We start from the raw sequence: 19,704 nt of genomic DNA, 5'->3' as shown, positions 1-19,704 counted from the left end.
AATTTAGTTTTCGCATATCCTCAAAGTAAGTATACGGTCCAAAAACATATTGATTGCTCCTTCTTAAAAACAATAATGCTGATTTCTGCCTCTCCCTCCCCTTTTTTTAAAGGTTATTGCATCTCAGACATTTCCCACTTTCGTTTTGTTTCCTAAATTTTTGGTCTGTGTAATTCTTCTTCCTTTTTGTACTAGGTCAAATCTTCAAGTAATGGCCAGACTGCAAATGGCATGCATCCTGTTCAGGTTTTTTAAAACCATGTTCATCACTTTATTTCAAGTATAAGCCAAGAACAATACTGGGAACTGTCACACTTAGGGCTTAACATCTGGCTGAATGTTTGCTTTGAAAGTCTTACCAGAATGGCATTATGAGCGGTATTGGAACCTGCTACCATGTGACTCCCTGTGCAACCTTTCCTGGGTATAGTTCTCAGAGAAGAGACAACTTTTATGGTGATGGTGGTTAGGTTGCTCAGTATTTCCATCAGTTTATGTTGCTCTCTAAGTCAAATGCCTTTGTTAAATACAAATCTCTTGCACTGACATTTTCCATGTACAGTGTCTGCCTTGGACTGTGTTTTGTTTTCTGTTCTTTTTAATTTTAATAAAATGGCTTAGCCATCTTTGAAGAGAACAGAAAGAAAACAAACCCACAAAACGACTAGAGAGAAGTGGGGTTTTGTGGGGGGAGACAGGATTGAAGGTTTTTTTGATACCTTTACAACTTCAATACAACCAAAATTTCAGTCTTTGTAGTGCTGCTTTTATCAGGGCTGTACTTTCTACAGTTTCATCTATATTTGGCAATGTTGTGATAAACCTTTGGACATCAAAGTTTGTGTTTGTCCACTGGAGACTTTCTAGAGCTCACTGTTTAAAGCCTGCAGAGATCCCCTCCCTGCAGGAAGGTGTTCCTCGGCCTTTGCCAGTGCCTTTACCCCAAGGTGTGTCTCATCCTGTCACAGTCCAGAGTTACAGGGTTAAATATGAGCCTTTTCTGGAACAAATTCCTTCCTCTGGCCTGACAGCAGTTCCTCCTCCCCTGTGTTTTCAGTGACCCTTCTGCTCCCCGGCAGGAATTTTGGAGGAAGAAGGCATTTAGCAACAAAGGAAATGAAAACTTGGCCAGTTGGCCATGAGAGCTGAACGCTGTGAGAAGTTGGGAGTGACAGGGAATTAGGACTGGCTAAGCAATTTGTAGCTACAGGCTAATTTAGAGGATAGGAGACCTGACAAAAGCTTTAGAATCAGATTTTAACTCAAATACAGACCTGTGCTTTGGTGAGGATGGGGGGAGTCTTGTGTATTTGAGAGCACATGGAGGAAAATAGAAGAACACACAATCTGCCCTGTACGGCTGAAACATATTAATAGTCTGTGTCTCCTAGAAATATCTTCCTCAGAAAACATACAGTTTTGTGTGTTAGTTGAACATTTTTTCTGTTCATACAAAGGTCTGATCTATATTTGTATCATGCTATTTTCCATTAATAAAATGGAAGACTCCTGTTAACTCCATGCCTTTCAAAAATAGATCTTTATAAAAAACAGAAAAAAATTAACAGACAATAAATAACAAGTAATTTTGTAAGCTACTTAAGTCAGTTTGGGTTGACAGCAATACTGATTTAAACCTAAATACTTTGGCAGTATTTCTGATTCTTTCCTTAAACAAATTTTGATTCATAAGGTGGGCTCCAAAGTGATGTCTAGGAACACGAATATCTGGGTTACTGGACAAAAATCTGGTTGAAATGAAATAATTTCCTTTTCCTGAAATGCCACCTTGGTCCTAGCAAACAGTATAATGAGGCATTTTCGTGTCCAATGTTTGGATGGAATCTACATTCTTAACATTACAGTCACCTTCAGATAAAAACATGCTGTCTTTTCCATGTGACTTTTAGTGAATTGGATTAGTTGTTTTACCATGGTTTTATATTTTCAGGACTTTAACTAAAAATTAGTGAAGATTAAAAGGAAAACAAAACCAACCAAACAAAAACTCCAACCCTAATCCACATGAAATTTAAGTCCTTTCTTGTTCTTGAACCAATAATCATAAAAGTTTATATATTTTCTTATGTAACATGGCAAAAATTGTGTTTAAGTTGAAATCTTCACATTCAGACTTATTTTGTGTTGTCTCTGAAAGCAGGAACTATCAGAAAAAAAGCAAACAAACCAAAACCGTAGAAACCCAACCTGTGGTTTTTCCTAAGTATTGTGAGCTGCACAATAAAACCACAGGATTTTCATTCAAGCCTTTTTATTTTTCATTTTAATATTTTAATTTTAAAGCAAGTAATTTGATGCAAGTGGAATTTCACTGATTGTATTTAACTGACAGAACATGCTGAGTGTTGCTGATACTCTTAGCTTAATATAATACCTATCTTAAAACTTTTAGTTGTTCTCGATATTTTAAATAGTTTGGATATTCTTGTCCTATATGTATAGCATACCCTCTCCTACTACATCTTTTTGAAAACTGGTGCCCTTTGTAGTGACCAGTGTATGTTTTTACCTTTAATTCTGTTAACCAGATACACCTTTTCCTGAAGATGTTTGTTCTGAGCATTGGCTTAAGCACCATTACACATAACTCCTTTTTTCTACATGCACACTTTGTATGCTACATTAACAGGAAAATTGAGTTTTTAATATTTTAACTGGAACTTAACATGATTTTCTCTTAATTGCTGTGGACAACCTGTAAAACCTGTTAAAACCCTATGGCCATTTGTTGTAAATCCAGGACTGAATGATTATTCTTTTAAGTTCAGTGGAATCTCTGGTCTTGTTCTTTATCTATAAATCAAAGCAAATTATCAAGATGGTACACTGGATTATGCTTCTGCATCCTGATATGTTATCCTTTACTGTTGAGAATTGCTGGAAAAAAGGTTGAAAACTCAGCCAGTAGATGTTCCACTTGAGAGTTTTTTATGTCAAGATGGAAACATTAGTAGTACTTCAATCTTATGTCATGATTAGTGCTCTTGTTCTTTGCTGAGTTTACATTTAAAATCTTCTGGGATGGTCCCGTGTCATGATTTTAAGTGCAGGATGATGATGTCTTATAGAAAAGATACTCAAAGATCCCTAAAGAGCAGGAAAGCATTTGCAATAAAATTTTAGGAATTAAAATTTTCATCCTGAGAAAATGAATAGCTTTTGTTAGAAACTTCTAAAGCAAGATCAGATAAAAGTCCTGGAAGAGATATTGCAATGTGTAGTGCTGCATGGAAAACGTGACAGCTAGACTGCTACCTTATCTTTTGAGTTACCACCACGTAGGTTAGTTTTAGGTTGATTTTACTTTTGTTGCTTGAAATAGGCCACTGACATTGCCCGTAGAAAGCTCTGTATTAGGACATTAAACCGAGGAGATTTGTTGGTTCTGAAGAACCTTGGTAGATAATTGCTTTGCTTTGTGTTTAGAGTGGACTTGGCACTGAGTGCTATGTTAGTTCTGAGCAGAGTATAATTTTATTTCTGGAAATGAAGTGGTACATGAGTAAGCAAGCGATCTTAAGAAGTCTATGTGCTTTCTAATTATGTGAAAATTCCTGAATTTGTCTTAATCTTTTGAACAGGATTGATCGTAAGATGTCAAATGCTCATACAAATTATAGACTGGATGAAGCACAAGCTATAATGAGTGAACTTCGAACCATAAAGAAAGCTATATGCACAGGTGAAAAAGAAAGGCAGGACCTTATGCAGGTAAAAAATATGCTACTAAACAGATGGCTGCTATATAGTAATTACCTACTGCTATTTTCTTGTTAGGGATTGCATTGGGTTTACCAGGTTTAAATAATGAAGTAGGGTGCCCTAAACTGATTTTTCTGTTTGATAATTACCAATATCAAGCAGCTCAAAAAAGGTAAGTAGTCATTTTCTTTAGTGTGAACTCATAGTTTTGTACACATTTTGCATTTTTGTCTTAGATAATGTAGTTACCTAAGTTACATTTAGGTCAATGTCTTTATTGAATATAGCTTTCCATTGTTGCTATGTCTAAGGCTGCCATGGAGTAATTATGCTGCATTAAAAAAAAAAATCTTTGTTTTGCAGTATTTGTTTTTCATTTTGTTTAATGTCTCTTTGTATTACCTATAATGAAGTAAGATTGAGAATTCACGTGTGAAAATGTTTACCATGTCAACCATGTTTTTCCAAGTATTTCACAAAACTGGATCTCTATGTTACTATGTCACTTTTTGCCCCAAACTCTGAAGTACCCACATCAAAGCACATGTTAATTTAAAATGTTCTCACAAAACCCTGAAGAGTATGATTAAATACAGTGTATACAGAAACCATAACGAAACCTTTAAATTATTTTATGAATCAGAGCATGAGGATTGAGGGGAGATACATGCCTGAGTAGTGGTCTAACTTTTGAATGGATTCTGCATCCTGCTTTGAGCTTTCAGTTGTATGTCTGTGTTATTAATGTGATAGGGACTTGATCAAAGGAAAACGAGCCTCTACCACCACAGGGACTTCAATATAGACTTGCTAAAATGTGCTGCAGATACAGAGAGGTGATAAGAGCAATTCTCTTCATGCAGTCTTCAAACATCTGTATGGAAAAAAGACATCTTTGTTATCTAAAGTTTTGGCACTATACTAAATTAATATTGGTATTCAAACATTTTCTTTCAATTTTCTCTGCAGTAGTTTTTTGATTTTTTTTTTCTTTTTTTTTAATTGTTAAATGATATGGGTAGCTTATAATCTACATATAATGAATTTCCATAGTTATACAATTATTCAGTCTCCAAAGCATTACACAAAGGTCATTTGATGGACCACAAATCCTTGTTCAAGTAGACATAACGCTTAAGTTACTATGAAAAGTTTCTGCTTTGGCAGCTTTTAACATATTTGATATTTTGGGTTGGCTAAGTTTTAAAGTGATTCTCAGCCTGCCACATGCCTGGCTAGCAAGAAATTATTAGAAAGGCAGTTCTTCATGGATATGGTAACACACATTTTAGGAAATGAACTGGTAATATAAAGACTTAAGTGTGAGATCTTGGAGCAACTAAACTACTGGCCTTGTTTTCAGTCCCCCAATACATTTTTCCCCTCTCTTTTCCTAACATTTTCGGCCCTCAGTGGCAGTAAATTCAGCTGTAAACATTGAGATGCTGAAAATCATATATGTTAAACCAACTTGCAATTTCTTTAAATAAAGTGTTGAGCGAGTTAGAAGTCTGGGATCAAGCTTAGCATCAAGGATTGGGCAATACTCGCAGAACCAGAATGTAGAGGTTGCACAAGACAGAAGCAAAAATTTAAAGTGTTTAATCCTTCTTCGTGTGTCTACATGAAATACAGGAAATATGAGTCTAGGAAGTATCATTTTTTTAATGAATCTGTTGTGACAGCATCCGATAACAGACATATAGTCCAGGACAATCTAGAAAATAGCTTCCCACAGGAGTGTAGCATGCAAAACAGTTCTCCATGTTTTGTTGCAATGGTAATAAGGAATTAAATGCCATAGTTTACAGTTGTCGAAGTTGTGTATTTCTGCCAACTTCTGCAAAAATCTCCAGCTCTCTGCCTGATACTTTTTTAATTTTGACCAAAACATTACTTTTGTTGTCACCATACTTACCTGTGCTTTTGCTTTTTATAATTACTTGAAGATTATTGTTCTGGATTTATTTAGCTTTGTCTAACAAGTGCAAGTCTATTTTAAGTATCTTCCTAATGAGTTCAGAATTTGATTTTTAATTTCCTATCAATATTGAAATTGTTTTGTCCTTGAAAATGCTACATTTTAAAGCTACTGGTAAAACAAACTTTGTTATAAAATCTTTTTTGCTTTGAAATTTGTTAATAGAGGAGTTTGAAGTATTGTGTAAAAAGATGGGGATTTATTTCAGAGAAAGGAAGTAGACAGGGGCCAGTGTAAACAACAGAACTAAACATAGTAGAAGAAGTGACTCAGTCTTGTGTAGGTGCTTGGAAAATTGTAGCTGCTGTAGAAATATGATAATTGGATTTAGTTGTGTGGGAGAAAAGGTTGACAAGGAAAGGAGAGGGTGGTCAGATTTAAACCGAATACTGTGGTTACAAATAAAGCCAAATATGCAGTGTCAGTGCTCCAAAACAGTGGGTGAACTTTTTATATAAGATTGAATAATAAAGGTGTATGGTTAGGTTCCTGGAAGCAGTTTGTTTGTCTCTCCTCCCCAGTCTATTTCATACTTTTTTTTCTGTCCCAGTGTGCATGTGCTTTTAAAATATCATCCTTCATCCTTGGGAAGCACAGGAATTTGCTTTTATTTTTTTTTCATTTCTTTTTATTACCAGTGAGATTGGCTAAATAGGTTAGATAGGAACTGCGCTGAAATTGTGCGGAGAGCTCCCAAATCAATTGGCAACAGACAATGATGAAATGACAGTGCTTATTTGTCTCTTTTTGGGTAAGTCTGGGCTGCTGTACTTAGAACTTCATATTAACAGTAGGCTCTCTGGTAGTTTCTGCGGGATTGCAATAAACAATTCTTAAATTCTAGATGAAAGATGGATGCCTCCATATAGCTGGGGAGGAAATTACTCCGAGCAGTTTATGTAAATTGTTTCTATTTAAAAGTAGTCTAATTTGGATTGTAATTTTCCACATTAGGATTGGCTGTGTATTCACTCATCCAGCTATAAGGACTCAAGGCATTTACGCTTGCCCTAGGGCACAGTCACCTGTGAACATAGATGTAAGTTAATGTGATGCTACTTGGTGATTGCCACCTGTCAAATGCTTTGTAGTTTGTAAGTAGCGACCAGGGTTCAGCAGCTGTGCCCAGACAGAAAGCCTGACCAGCAGCCAAGTAGCCCTTCATTAACTGCCAGAGAGAATGCTGGAGGGTGTCCGGAGCATACCAGGAGTGTATAAAGCAGCTGAAATACAGGCAAAAATTTAGATTTAAATTCTGGCATCTGGATCTGTGGTGTTGCACATACCTGTAACATAATGTGTGCTAGCCAAAGAGGGCAAATGGGACATAATTTATTTGGGAGAAGCTTCAGGCTTTCTGAAACCTGAGTTTTTGTTCATGTGACTGGCCATGCTTTACTGGGAAGAGGCTGTGATCTGAAATTATTATTTCCATGTTACAAACCCACTAGGGTTCCCTCTTGATCCTCCGTACAACAGGAGACTTGACTGGATGATTTCCAGTGAATTTTGAAGAAGAAATTTAGACAAGAGTCTGCAGTTTTCTTAAAGTAAAAGACGCTTCTTTTTTCCATGCTGTGGAGCAGTTTCTTTCAGAGCAAGTCTTGGAGGATAAAGGGACACAAGCTAGGGACTTCTTGGTGGTGTAACTTCAAATTGAATTTTGCTGTCTCAAAAATGAGAAGAAAATATTTTGTTCTTCATATTGAGATGGCTCAGTTCAATTGGAAGGTGGCAGAAGAGCTGGCTTTTCTGGAGGACCCAAGACAAGTAAGGTTTCTGGAGGCAAGTGGTGGTAGCCTTGTCCCACTGCCGGCATATCTGGCATTGCTCTACACTGTCCTCCATCCCTACCAATGCTGAGCATGAAATCCCAGCCCCACTCAGACCCTGTAGTAAGAGCAGAGAGAGACTGAGGAGGGAGCAGCACCTGGTCTCTGACATGTAGTGTGTACCCATGTCCCTCCTTGCCTTTCCTTTCTCCACCTGAGGGGGTGTCAGGGAGGAACACAGGCCCCCCCACATTCTTCTAGCCAGGAACCTGCTTGTTCATTCATCCTGTACCACACTTGGTGTTTTCCCTCTTTTTCATTTCCTGTGGAGGCTGGCCTGAGGGAGAGACTGGTATATGAGAGTGAATGGATGGACTATGTATGATGGAAATGGAGGCCACCAGAAGAAGCTGCTTTTTCTGGCCAGTTTCAGGCCTGCTGCAGTTCCATCCTATGAGAGGCTTCCTAGGCTCTGAAACCAGATACCTAGGATGGCCATCTTCAGGGTGGCCTTGCTGTTCCTATCAACAGCAAACAGTTCTTGTTACACAGGTTCATTTCTGGACTCCATTAGTTGAATTTGTTGTAAGAAAAAGCAGCATTGCTGTGTTATCCTTTTTAAATTGCTCTTTGAGAAATCTCCTGATAGTTGGATATGGACAGTAACCTGGGCTTGTTGCAAATCACCAGTGGTCACTGAGATTCCTAAGGGCCAGCCTTTTCTCAATGCAGTGCTTCAGATTTGTTTCTGATTCTGTAGTTCAGACACTGGACTAAGCAGTTTTAGAGATTTTTTTTTTTAAAAAATCTGTATTTTTAGAACCAGATTGTTTGATTATGATGTGATTTATAAATTACTACAGCTCCTCAAATTTCTGATATTTTTTTCCACATTAGATTGTCCTTCATCTTCTGGTGAGAGGACAGAATTTATTTATTTATTTATTTTAGTATTTGTTTGATGTTTTTTGCTTACGGTCTTTGTCATAAATGACAGCCTGCACAGTGATTTTTGTTACTAATACTACATTATCTGTAATTTTTGAAAAAGAGAGAATGCACAATGAGAAAATAAAAGCAATGTTAACAATTTTATCTTTTTTTTTAGGAGTTTTTAAGAGCCTGTCAACCAAGCTTATATTGTCAGAAAAGTTATTTTTATGATTTTGTGTGATTCTGTTGTGTTCTCCTTTGCCCTTAAAGACTGCTTGAGTCTGCTTTACCCTGACAGTTTGTGTCATTGTCTAGACATTTCAGCGATGTGCCTTGCTTAACCCAAAGTGTAAAATATCTCTTAACTATGTGAACCTTGGGTAAGAGAGCACAAGGGTGAAATCAGCTGTCATAAAAGTACAATCAATACAAGGTATTCATCAAGTTGGGTGTGATAACAGTAGTGGCTAAGGAATGTAACCTGTGCAGAAGATGGCAAAAGGGCAGGTGAACCACATTTGTCTTCCCTATCAGCTAATGTGAAGTTGAGAGCTGCTAGATTTAAAGAACTTCAAGCCATACAGAAGATAAAACATTCGTAGATCTGAAACAAATAATTTAAAATCTGTTTACTGTTACATGCATCTTTAAAAGGGGAGGTTTATTTCAAAGCAAAGCTTGTGCAAGTTAGTAACACTGCGATGAATTTTACTTTCTGTAAATAGTTACTCTGTAGGCAAGCTACCAGTCATATTTCTTAAATACAATTTTCCTAATTTGTTTTGTTATTAAAAAGTATTATAAAATATTTTTTCTAATTTAAAAAAAATCTCTTCTCCTGTAGAGTCTGGCCAAGTTAACAGATGGATTCAGGAATAGCTGTTGTATTACAGATTCTCTGCAGGATCTGCAGCACAATTCTAGTTCGCTCAGTGACTCCTGTTTACCTCAACAACACTGTGATGCTTGTTCTCAGACTGACATCACTGGAGAGGTATGTGTTCCTGTGTGAAACATTTGCTGTAGGAAAATAGCTGGTTTTGAACTATAGTGATACATTGTTATTTCCTGTTTTAATTGAAGAGGTGCTGGCTGGAGCAGAACGAAAAGTACCAAGCAATATTGGTGTTGAGGGAATTGCATTTGCTTATTGTTTCCAGAGTGTTTGAGCTGTGGGCTTGGTGGTTCTGCTGCTTGAACATGGCACAGGGATGTAGGGACATTGTTCACAGGTCAGTGACAGGTAAAATCAACTCCTGGACTCAGCCAGCCCAGCAAAGTACGTCTCATGTTACTACTTTGGTAATAAAGCATTTGCTTCTGTGGATGATTGATACCAAAGTAAGAAGACAACCTGTTTGTAGTTTGTTAGTACTGCAGTCTGGATGTTATCCACATATGGTTAGAAATCATCTCAATTATTGGCTCTTATCATCCCATCTGTCCTGTATTGTCTTTGTTCACTGATGACTCATTGTCAAGTTGGATGTCTCCAGAGGGTCCCTACAAAAGAGGAAATCTTGTGTTTTTAAGAAGATACACTTCTCAAGAATCTAAGAAAACTTAGCTAATGCTAGGCTGTCTTTGAGTGTTAGGTAGATAGTGTCTTTGGGATGACGTTTTTCAGATAGGTGGTGAATGGGATTATTGAATTCTGAAAGGAATTACCAAAAGGAACATAGCAGCATTTTCACATTCCAGTACACATTAAATGCTGTCCAAGACAAGTACAGTCTGAAAATTGTGTTTATCAGGTATAGGTTTTTTGTAAGGAAAATAAAATTACATATTTATGTTGATTTTTCCCTGAATTACTGGTAGTAAGATGTGAGTAGAAAAAAGGTGGATTTTTTACCCGTGTTGTGGTGCAGAGAGCAAAACCACCAGCTGGATGAGAATTCCAGGGATGCAGCAATGCACTTGCATAGGGACTTAAGTTTTAACTTTTAGACCATACACAAACTTCTGAGTAGGGAACTGCTAATGCCTTAAGAATAAAATTACTGTAGAAATGGAACTGTATACAGTAGGAGTTGTAACGTAAATACACACTATAACTGCTTCAAGGATTAGGTAATTTTTTTGTACTATTATTTAAAATGTACTAATGCTGTAAGTGTTGGGTAACACATCACAGTACAGGGAATGTAATGTGAATTGCTTCTAATTAAGCTATCCACAAAATAGCTGTATCAAATAGTACAATATTTCACTTTTTGTGTTTTAGGCTTGGATAGATTTGAAAAGCTTTGGCTATTCATCAATGGTTCACTTTACTAACTCTTGATTTCCAGGATCATAATTTATTGAAAGGGCTCTTTTATCTTCTGTATTTTTAGCAATAAACTAGTTTTGTATTTCTAAAGCATAAAATTGATTTTTATTATGTTATTACTTAAAGCATGGAGGGTTTTTTAGTGAGTCCAGTAAGTGAAACTAATTTATCCCTTCATGGTGAGTGTTTTTTAATTCTGATTTTTCCTCTCTTTTTTTCCCCTCTCCTCGCTCTTCAACTCTACAAGTTTGGGTTTGATGACAAAACAAGACTTGTAGACAAAGTAAGACTGAACTGGCAATATGAAGAGGCCAAGAAAAGGTAATTAAAGATAAATTTATTGGGTTTTACATTTACTCATGTGATTAAAATTTTCAAAGTAGAACTGGAACCGACCTTCCTGCTGAAACATCGTTGGAAAGACTAATTTGTTCAGCATTGAGTAGTTCGCAGATAATAAAATTTTAGGTAAACATAAGAGTTTTTCATAAGATTATTATATTGTTTGCAGAGATAAAGCTAAATGTCAGCCCTATGCTACACTTGTATAAACACAAAATTGTGGTAGTTCAGTTAAACTGTTCTACATTTTTTCACCCTCCTTCTCAAACCTCAGTATAAACAGTTTTTAAATTTACACTTACCAGCCTCGTCTGTCAGTATATCCAGAGCTTTGCATACCTGTGTTCTAAGTTCAGTGTACTGAAGTCGTGAACCCATTGTGAAGAAAGAATGCAGAACCTCACGTGAGACAAATGAAGATGTTCAGAGCTGAACAAAAGGGTACATAAAAATAAATGCCGAGATTCAAAAAAATCGATAAAAGTGAAAAAATGATTAATTGAAATAGATTAATTATTCACTAAGTCATTCAATCTGGTTGCTTATTATAAGAATTTCTCTTGTGGAGGTCAGTCACGCAGTGTTTTTCCATGAGTTTCTAGAAGTAGTCTTTTCTTATTTAGTACTGTTTTAAAAGTACAATCTACTTGTATGGTTTAGTGGAATCTCGTTGAACCTCATTGTTTTCAAACTGTTTGCCACATATTCAGGACAATGGTGTGGGTATAGATGATGACTCAAAGATGGTATTTAATGCACTTATGATTTTTGTAATTTGTGCTGATAGAACATTCTGACTGACATATTGACTGACACTTAAAAGATTCTGTATAGTTAACTTCGAAAACCTTAGTTTTAAATTTTTATCAAGTTAGAACTTTTTTTCTTTTCGATGTTGTCTATTTTTCCACTTTTTTACATCTCTCAGAACAAGGGTTAAAAAAAGAAGTTCAATGCTTTTGCCTCTTTTTTTTCATATCATGGTGACTTTTTCTTTAGGGGAATATGTAATGCTGTCGTGTCTTGGCAGGAATTGGAAGCTTTATAGACAGTTTACCATTTCGTTGTTCTTGGAAAATTTATCCACATTTGAACACAGTACAGGCTTCAAAAAATTAAACGGGTGAAAGCATGTTAGATAAACATAGCTAAATCTTCAGGATTTGTACCTTGAATGAAAGTCTGCATTGTAAATACTGTATGTGAATACTGGTGACGATTACCTAACAGAGGTTGAATAACTGGGGAAAAAAGAACAAACCAAAAACGTGTCAGTGTCCTATTTTGTCACAGGCTTAACACTTAGCACTTACTAGTCCAGTGGTAGTTTAGGGACTCATTGCTGAAAGAAGAACGATAGAATTTAGTTTTACACTGTTTAGTTTAACAGAGCCATTGATGCTGTGAAGATTGTATTAAAATGTTTTAATTCACTTTTCTGACATATCTTTTTGGTGTGTTTTTCAAAACAATTATCTTCTTCTGTGTTATTGCAGGGAAAAGATGGAGTGGTGTTTTTTTGGAGGGGGCAGAGAGGTGTTGGGGTTTTTTGGGTTAATTTTTTTTTAGTAGCAAAGCATTTCTCAGCTGGAAATGCTGAACATTTGTTTCTGCATGGAATGCAGTATTTCTGAACATCAGAAGTGAGCTGGGGTTTAGTCTTAATTAAGTGTAGAAAATCTGGGTAACTAACCTTCCAACTATAGAATGGTAATTGCAGTAAGAGTAGTTTCACTGTCCCGGGATAGGAGCTCTGACAGTGTTCTGTTATTTACCAAAAGCATGTTAGTTGCTTTAAAATAGTAGCCTTATTCTGCACAGTGTGTTGTACGGAAGTAATCAGCTTTCAGCTTTTGAGTGGAACTGCACAAAGCTCATTGCCCCTACCAGTTATCTCTGTGGTTGCATTCTTCATTTATCATGCATTCCTTCCCCTTAGCTTGCTGGCATTTCTGTAGAGCTTTTGTCTCTACTAAATATCTTTGTGTTCGTTCTCCCTTGGCTGGTGAAATAACTACTGTTACTGCGCAGTGTGGGTGACGGAATGTGCTGTGATGGATTAAAATCTACAAAGTAGAAAATTAAAATGCTACAGTATGTCACAACTGTAAGGCAGTATTTATGACTACTTGCTTGTCAAGTGGGGTGTGGAAACGTATAGCAAATAAGTATAATAGACAAACTTTTAATGGGAGACCTTTAAAATGCACTGTTGGAGAAAAGCATGTCTTTTACTTTAAAGGAAAGCAGGCAAAAAGCCCTGCAAACTGAGGGACAGTGTTGTGTTTAGTCACTCTTGTGCATCTAGCCAGATAAAAGCAGAATATATGCCATATGTAGTAAGAAGTCTTTAAAAATAAAAATATGTTCTCTGTATATGGAGTCTATGCAAGGAAATGCACTGTTAGGATTTCTGAATGAACTATCTTGAGGAATTCAGGAGATGAGACCCAGTGATAGCAGAAAAGTTGGCTTGCACTCATGAAATATCTCTCTTCCCTCATAAAAGATAATTTCATTTTAATTCCTACTTCAAAAATCTCTCCAACTACTGAGTGGTTTGGCCTTTGAATAAATTAAGACATTCACATAGGTTCCCCCCCCCCTTCAGTTTCCCACTGGAAAGGAAGGAAGGATGATTTGCAATTTAATTTTTCCCATGAGTATTTCAGATGTTTTATGCTGTGGGTTCTGGCATCTCCAGCACACTGGGGAAGAGATCCTCTCCCCTGTTTCTGGTCCAGGCTCTGGGAGGAGGTGTGTAAGTTCTACTTTTTAACTCACCAATCATGCTGAAGAGAGGCTCAATCACTTTTCTTCTGCTCTGTACTCTTCTTCTCTGTGCCGCTCTCCCCTCCCCCATTATTTCTAAATAAACTGTACCTTATTTCCATGAAATTTCTTCTCTCAGATCTGTCACTGTGGCCCTCCAGAGAAGCAGGAGGGAGGGAGGACGGTCTTTTTGAACAGACAGCCCCAAGCTGCCTGGATAAATACTGTTTTTAGTTTCAGTTGCTATTTCAGTGAGACCACCTCTCATGAAAGCATTTGCACACTGGAAAGTGTAGCCCTCGAGCACTTTTCTGAATAGACTGTTTCATAGAAAGAGAAATTAAAAGTAAATTGTTTTTCTTTGATAACTCTTAAGTTGTGCAGTTCAGTATAATGACTACATGAAGTATATTAGCAAATAATCATGAAATGTCATTGCTGCAGTGCCACATGTCCTTGAATTGTATTAATTGGTAGATGAAAAATGATCCCTCCAATAAGAAGCACCAAAAGCTTTAACTGTGATTTTTTTTTATTTTACTTTTTAATAGTCCAGTCTGGTGGTAGCTTACTTTAATGAACTAATACATCCAGGCATCTTCAACCAGCTTACCTAATTTGGGTGAAAAAGCAGTAGTTTGTTTGTGTCTTCTGTAAATTTGAATTCAAAGATGTTACTTTTTATTTCATTTTATAGAAGCATACACTGGCTGTCAAGAGATTTATTTTAGCCTTCTAAAAACCTTTTCCTCAGCTATGCTTAATATTTCTACATTCTCTTTAAGAATGTTTCTTCTTTCTGTTCAGTACAGTTTGTTGCATACTTGTTGTCTCTTTTCAAAAATTAAATTCCAACTGGGCTTTTAAAAACACTAACACAATCAGAAATGTGTCAGTGCGGTTTGAACTTGTACTGACAAAATATGTGTTAGTTGGATATTGGTAGCAACATTCCAGTACTTATACAATAGCACAGTCAAGTATTTTCCTGTTAAACTTCATCTTGTGTAGGCGGGATTCAAGGCAACTAGCCTAATACCTAGTGAAATTCAGTAATTTGTATGCTTTATTCCACTAAACTAATCTAAAAATCTGATTTAAGCATGAAGTAACCCGTTCGATATCATAAATACATGGCCCAGCCAAACCTTAATCTCCCAGTGTCAATTTTTAAACATAAACCAGTTTCTTTGGATCATAAAAGGAGCTGAGACATGCTTTTGAACTGTCTTTAAAGTTTTCATCGTACCACTTCACCTGTGAATTGGGGAAAAATACTGATTCCTCTCCATTGGTTTTTAGTAGGCTTTTGCAATTTTCCTTAATTTCAGTACCGAGTTTTATCTGCAAAATGCCAGTGGACTCTAAAGGTTTCATGAGTTTCTTTAAGCTAATTTAAGAGCTCGTTGTTATTGAATGAATCAGGCTGCCAGGAAGGCTGGATATTCTACAGAGCGTACTCGTGTTGTCCGCCAAAGCCACAGTGGCACATACTTGCAGGAACAGCCAAAGTAGACACAGTGGAGAAATTTTGTGAGCGTTTGGCTGAGTTCCCCAGCTTCTTGTTCTTTCCATGTCTTTTTTCCTCTTTCTTTAGCCTTCCCCTCTTTGGATATAAATCATAATCCATGCTGAAGTGGGTCAGTAGATGCCAGAAATTACCAAATTCTTATACCCTTCATTATGTGTCTTCAGTCCCACAGCCACCTCCTCTGGGTGTTGTGTGTCGGAGAAGTTCCCTGTTACCTGAAGTATCAGAGAACTGGATCCAATTATAAGCCTAAAGAAAAGAGTTAAGCAGGGCTGATTTATGTGATCTTAGCCACTGTTCTCCTTCAAATCATAACTGTGGAATTTTTTCATTATTTTATCCCCACCGGTCTTCCCATTCCACAGGTAACAAAGGCCTCAGCTCTAGAGTGGTGTGGTATGTCACCCAGAAGTGTAGGCATTTAAATGTAGGGGGATATTTTTTGTTTGGTTGGTTGATTTTTTTCTCCTTGGAAAATTCAAACGAAGTAAGTTTGAAGAACTTGTTTAGGCTAGAAAGACCAGAGCTTGTAGATTAGGAAGTGCCAACTGTATGATACTCATAATTTGTCCTTTTTATGAGCATGAGTTAGTATCTTTGAATTGATTCAGGGCATTTCCCTCCCCAAGACGCTTGTCTTATTCAAAATCTGAGTAATAGTCTAATTGTACTTGTAAATCACTCATCTCACAAAAAGTGATTTTTACTCACTTCTCATATTTAATAAATATCCTCAAGCTCTTGAGCTCAGCAGTATAATTTAGTTAGAGCTGGATTCAGATAGCAGTCTTGAAAGTGAGGTTCTAGACACTAATGAAATCTTTAAGGTTCCCCAGATATTTTCAATGACAGAAGGGTTGCCTCTTTTGTCTGGGGGGAGCATTATAGATCTGTAATGATTCAGACATGTTATTAAATTTAATTAAATTCTATCTAATTAAATTTTGGAAATAAATGCTTTTCTACCCCCATGATGTGTTTTGTGTAGTAAACTACTGACTGTACTGATCTTCACCCTCATACTCTGTCTACATTATCTTGGGTGAGGCATCGTTATAGCTACCTTGTATGGCCTTTTCAGGGCAAGTGTGCTGTTTCAAAGCACTGTTTACTTAAGATCATCAGGTTAAACCTTTGTCATCCCATCTGTACCCCTCCTGCTTAACCAGAAACTGTTATGTTCATCTCTATTCAAAATTTTTAAATACTGAAATAAGCAGCAAGTTGGTCTGCCTACCTAGGAAACCAGTCATTTGATACCACCTACTCCAGTGTGGAATGCTAGCTCCTCAGCACTTGTTATGCAAGGATGGGAATGGGCAAAATGCCTGGAATGTTGATGGCTCAAAATTAACTGTTTTTTCCCCAGGAGTATGTTAAATTGCTGTATCAGTAGGGACCTCAGTATCTGGCATTAGGCCAGATAAAAGCATTCTTTTACAGTGACTGTTCTTAAAAAGTAGTATCTTAAAAACACTCAGTAGGAAGGAAAATGTGTTTGAAAAACAGAGGCTTCATAATGAATCCTAAATATTTTTTTCCTTAAATTGCAATCTGTGTGAAGTCATTGATCTATTTAAGTGGATATTTAATGTAGGTTAATATATGCACTAAGTTTGAAAATGGAAACCAGCCACTGTTTTGTAACAAACCAGCGGTGAGAATGGCTGGTGTAGTATGGTCATAAAATCTGGCCTAGATGAGCATAGTGAAATGGTTTATTTATGTATTTGTTGTGATTGGGAAGAAAAGCCTGTGTTCAAGAAGACAGATTGTAACTGTGGAACACGCATAAGAGGATATTTTATTAAGGTTTAGCAGAACTGAACATGACTCCTCAGATATTTTTCTTAGTTTTGAGTGAGTGAGAGCATAAAAGCCTTAAGGATGTTTTCTAGCCAAGGAGATAAATTCTGAAAAGTTTGCCACTAGTAGCTTTTTGGAACAACTTACCGTACAGAGAGAGTCCTCAGTGGAAAGCAAGCAACAAAATTGCCTCAAAACTTCAGTTCATTTGCAGGAAATACAGGCTACAGAAAACTGGCTTTTTGGTGCTTCAAGATTCCTGCATTATGAAGTGTTTTGTGACTGCTTTTTCTTTGTTTAAAGGGAGAACTCTAGAAACAAGAAGAGCTAACTGAAATGCTAAGTGTCGAGGGAATCAAAGTAAACACCTAATCAGATTTTGGAACTCTTCAGTGATACAAACCCTTGTCCACAGCAGTACTTTTCCCCCTTCAATAGCAGTATAATTAAGTTATTGTATGACAACTTCCTACTTTCAAAGCATCACCATAACAGAAATTGAGGGGAAAAAACAAACTTTAGGCTGGAATGTCATACACAAAGGGAGTTATGTGCTCTCAGCAAGCTCAAGAGTCTAAATTAAAACCTCTTGTATTCAGTGAGGGTGGTGTTTTACTCTACAGATGAGTGGCTTCACTGGTTCAGTAGTGCTGAAAGGGGTGATCCCACCTTCCCCTCTTCCCTGATCATACTTCTCTCTTCCTGGTTGCTTTCATTCGTGTTCATTTGCCCCTATGGTCAACTTCTTAACCAGCTCACCCCGCAATGGAAAAATAGCTAGCAAACAATTGTGAGTGTTAAAATGGAGAGGGTCAGTCCTTCAGCTGTCTTGTAAAACAACCCAGAGACTTCACTAGGTGAATCTCACGTTCTTTTGTCCACAAGCTGCGTAAAAGCTTATCAACATGGTCACTCAAATAGTCAGGGCTCATCTGATTCATACTTGCTTGCCAAGCTGTGATAACTTAATTGTACCTGAATTCTGTGATTCTGTTGAAAGGACCTTGAGTCCTTTCATTTGGCACTGAACACTTGAAAATCAAGCTGTAAATGCCTTCAGGAGTGTTTGCTGAATCTTTAACAGCATAGCGGCCCAGGCAGGGGAGAAGAGGCATCCTGACTCTGCTTGTTCTTCCTGGCCCTGACATTTGGTCACTGGGGCGAGGTGTTCTTCAGGAAGCTGCATCTGGAATTCAGGCACAATAGCTGAAGCATGAAATATGTAGACTGCATGTATTGATTCACAATGGTGCTTTCAGTAGATATTGGCAGGAAGTTGGTTATTAATGCAAGGAGAAGGAAATGGTATTGAAGGGCTTGATAAAATACTCTGCTTTAGACTAAGATATAACATAAAACACAATTTCTTTACTTACTGTAAATGAAATCTAAGGGGGGATCACAGTAAAATTCATATTCCTATATGAATGCAGTCATTGCAAAATGACTTATATTGATACTTTATTTCCCTTCCCCAGATAATTAGATGGCCAGATAATTTCCACATGTCAGTATGAAATAAACATTGCATGAGCTTTTATTTTCAGATGGGGGAAACCTTGCCTTTGTCTTGTTTATGCCTTTCCTTTTATTGTGAATCACATTTTAGCACACTGTGGATCTTCTGTTTGCATGTTATGTGCTTTTACCTTGCTTTGTTTATTATTAACTTTTCTTTCTTACCAAGTAATTTTGAAAAAAGATTACTTAAACTAACCAAAAAGAGTGAACCATATCCTACTTTTATGGTTGCCTTAAATGTGCCTTTATTTATTTAGCTAGTTAGCTGAAGGGTGGTAATCTTTTATGGTGCACTGAATTTTATTTGAATGCTACCATTTCAAAGTGAAGATGAAACTTAGATGTAAACTGCATAAATATTGTACAGTTCTCGAGTTTCAAATGTCCAAAAATCAGAAAGCTAGATTTTCTCTTATTTGCTTTTTATTTTAACTGTAACATTCTGAAGTGTCTAAATTGTCATTGTAAGACAAACATAAATACCTATCAATAAGTGTTCTCCTTCTTATGCTTATATACCTTTCAGTTCTGCCAAAAGAAACATTTGTGAAATGTGTAGCTTTACCCTTTTTTGTAATATTGATAGAAGTTCTACATTTGTTTTTAAAAGAACATTTTCTTAAAATGTCGACTGTGGAAGTATTCTTACAACTGTTGTTTCATGTAATAGTTCAGCATCTTGATTTATAGGAAATTACTTTTGACTATAAAGAATACTACGGGAAAAACATTATGTTAGCTTATTTAATTGCTTGATTTTATGATGGATTCGTATAAAGCCACCTGTATTTTGTAACCAGTAAATCTTTTTTCCAGACCTGTATTTCTGTTTTACTGACAGCTTATTTATTCTTAAAGTTTTGTTGTTAGTTAAAACAACCTAATTTTTTCAACCAGTCCTCTATTAGGTGAGACATGAATGTCTGGACCTGTTACCACTAGTTATACATCTCACCTTCAGCCCCTTCAACTTCTTCCTGCACTTTTGAAATCCCAGTTTGAGATCTTATCATAGAAGAATGAGGAATGAAAGGAGATTCAACTTCAT

The 19,704-nt window shown here is 36.7% G+C and overlaps 1 protein-coding gene across 4 annotated transcripts in view; it reads left to right on the top strand.

Annotated features, from left to right (window-relative positions):
- The window catches only part of WWC3 (WWC family member 3), a 98,319-nt gene that overhangs the window by 49,485 nt on the left and 29,130 nt on the right, over positions 1-19,704 (top strand). For all 4 annotated transcript variants that reach the window (XM_018084244.2, XM_018084245.2, XM_025896225.2 and 1 more), the window contains 3 exons: positions 3,603-3,732; positions 9,254-9,403; positions 10,932-11,005. In XM_018084244.2, the coding sequence (XP_017939733.1) occupies positions 3,603-3,732; positions 9,254-9,403; positions 10,932-11,005 (354 nt within the window). The remainder of the gene's footprint in view (positions 1-3,602; positions 3,733-9,253; positions 9,404-10,931; positions 11,006-19,704) is intronic.

Source organism: Manacus vitellinus, unplaced genomic scaffold (assembly GCF_001715985.3).
Source record: "Manacus vitellinus isolate BGI_N305 unplaced genomic scaffold, ASM171598v3 scaffold_7_pilon, whole genome shotgun sequence".
Classification (NCBI taxonomy): Eukaryota; Metazoa; Chordata; class Aves; order Passeriformes; family Pipridae; genus Manacus; species Manacus vitellinus.
This window is presented reverse-complemented; position numbering and strand designations above follow the sequence as displayed.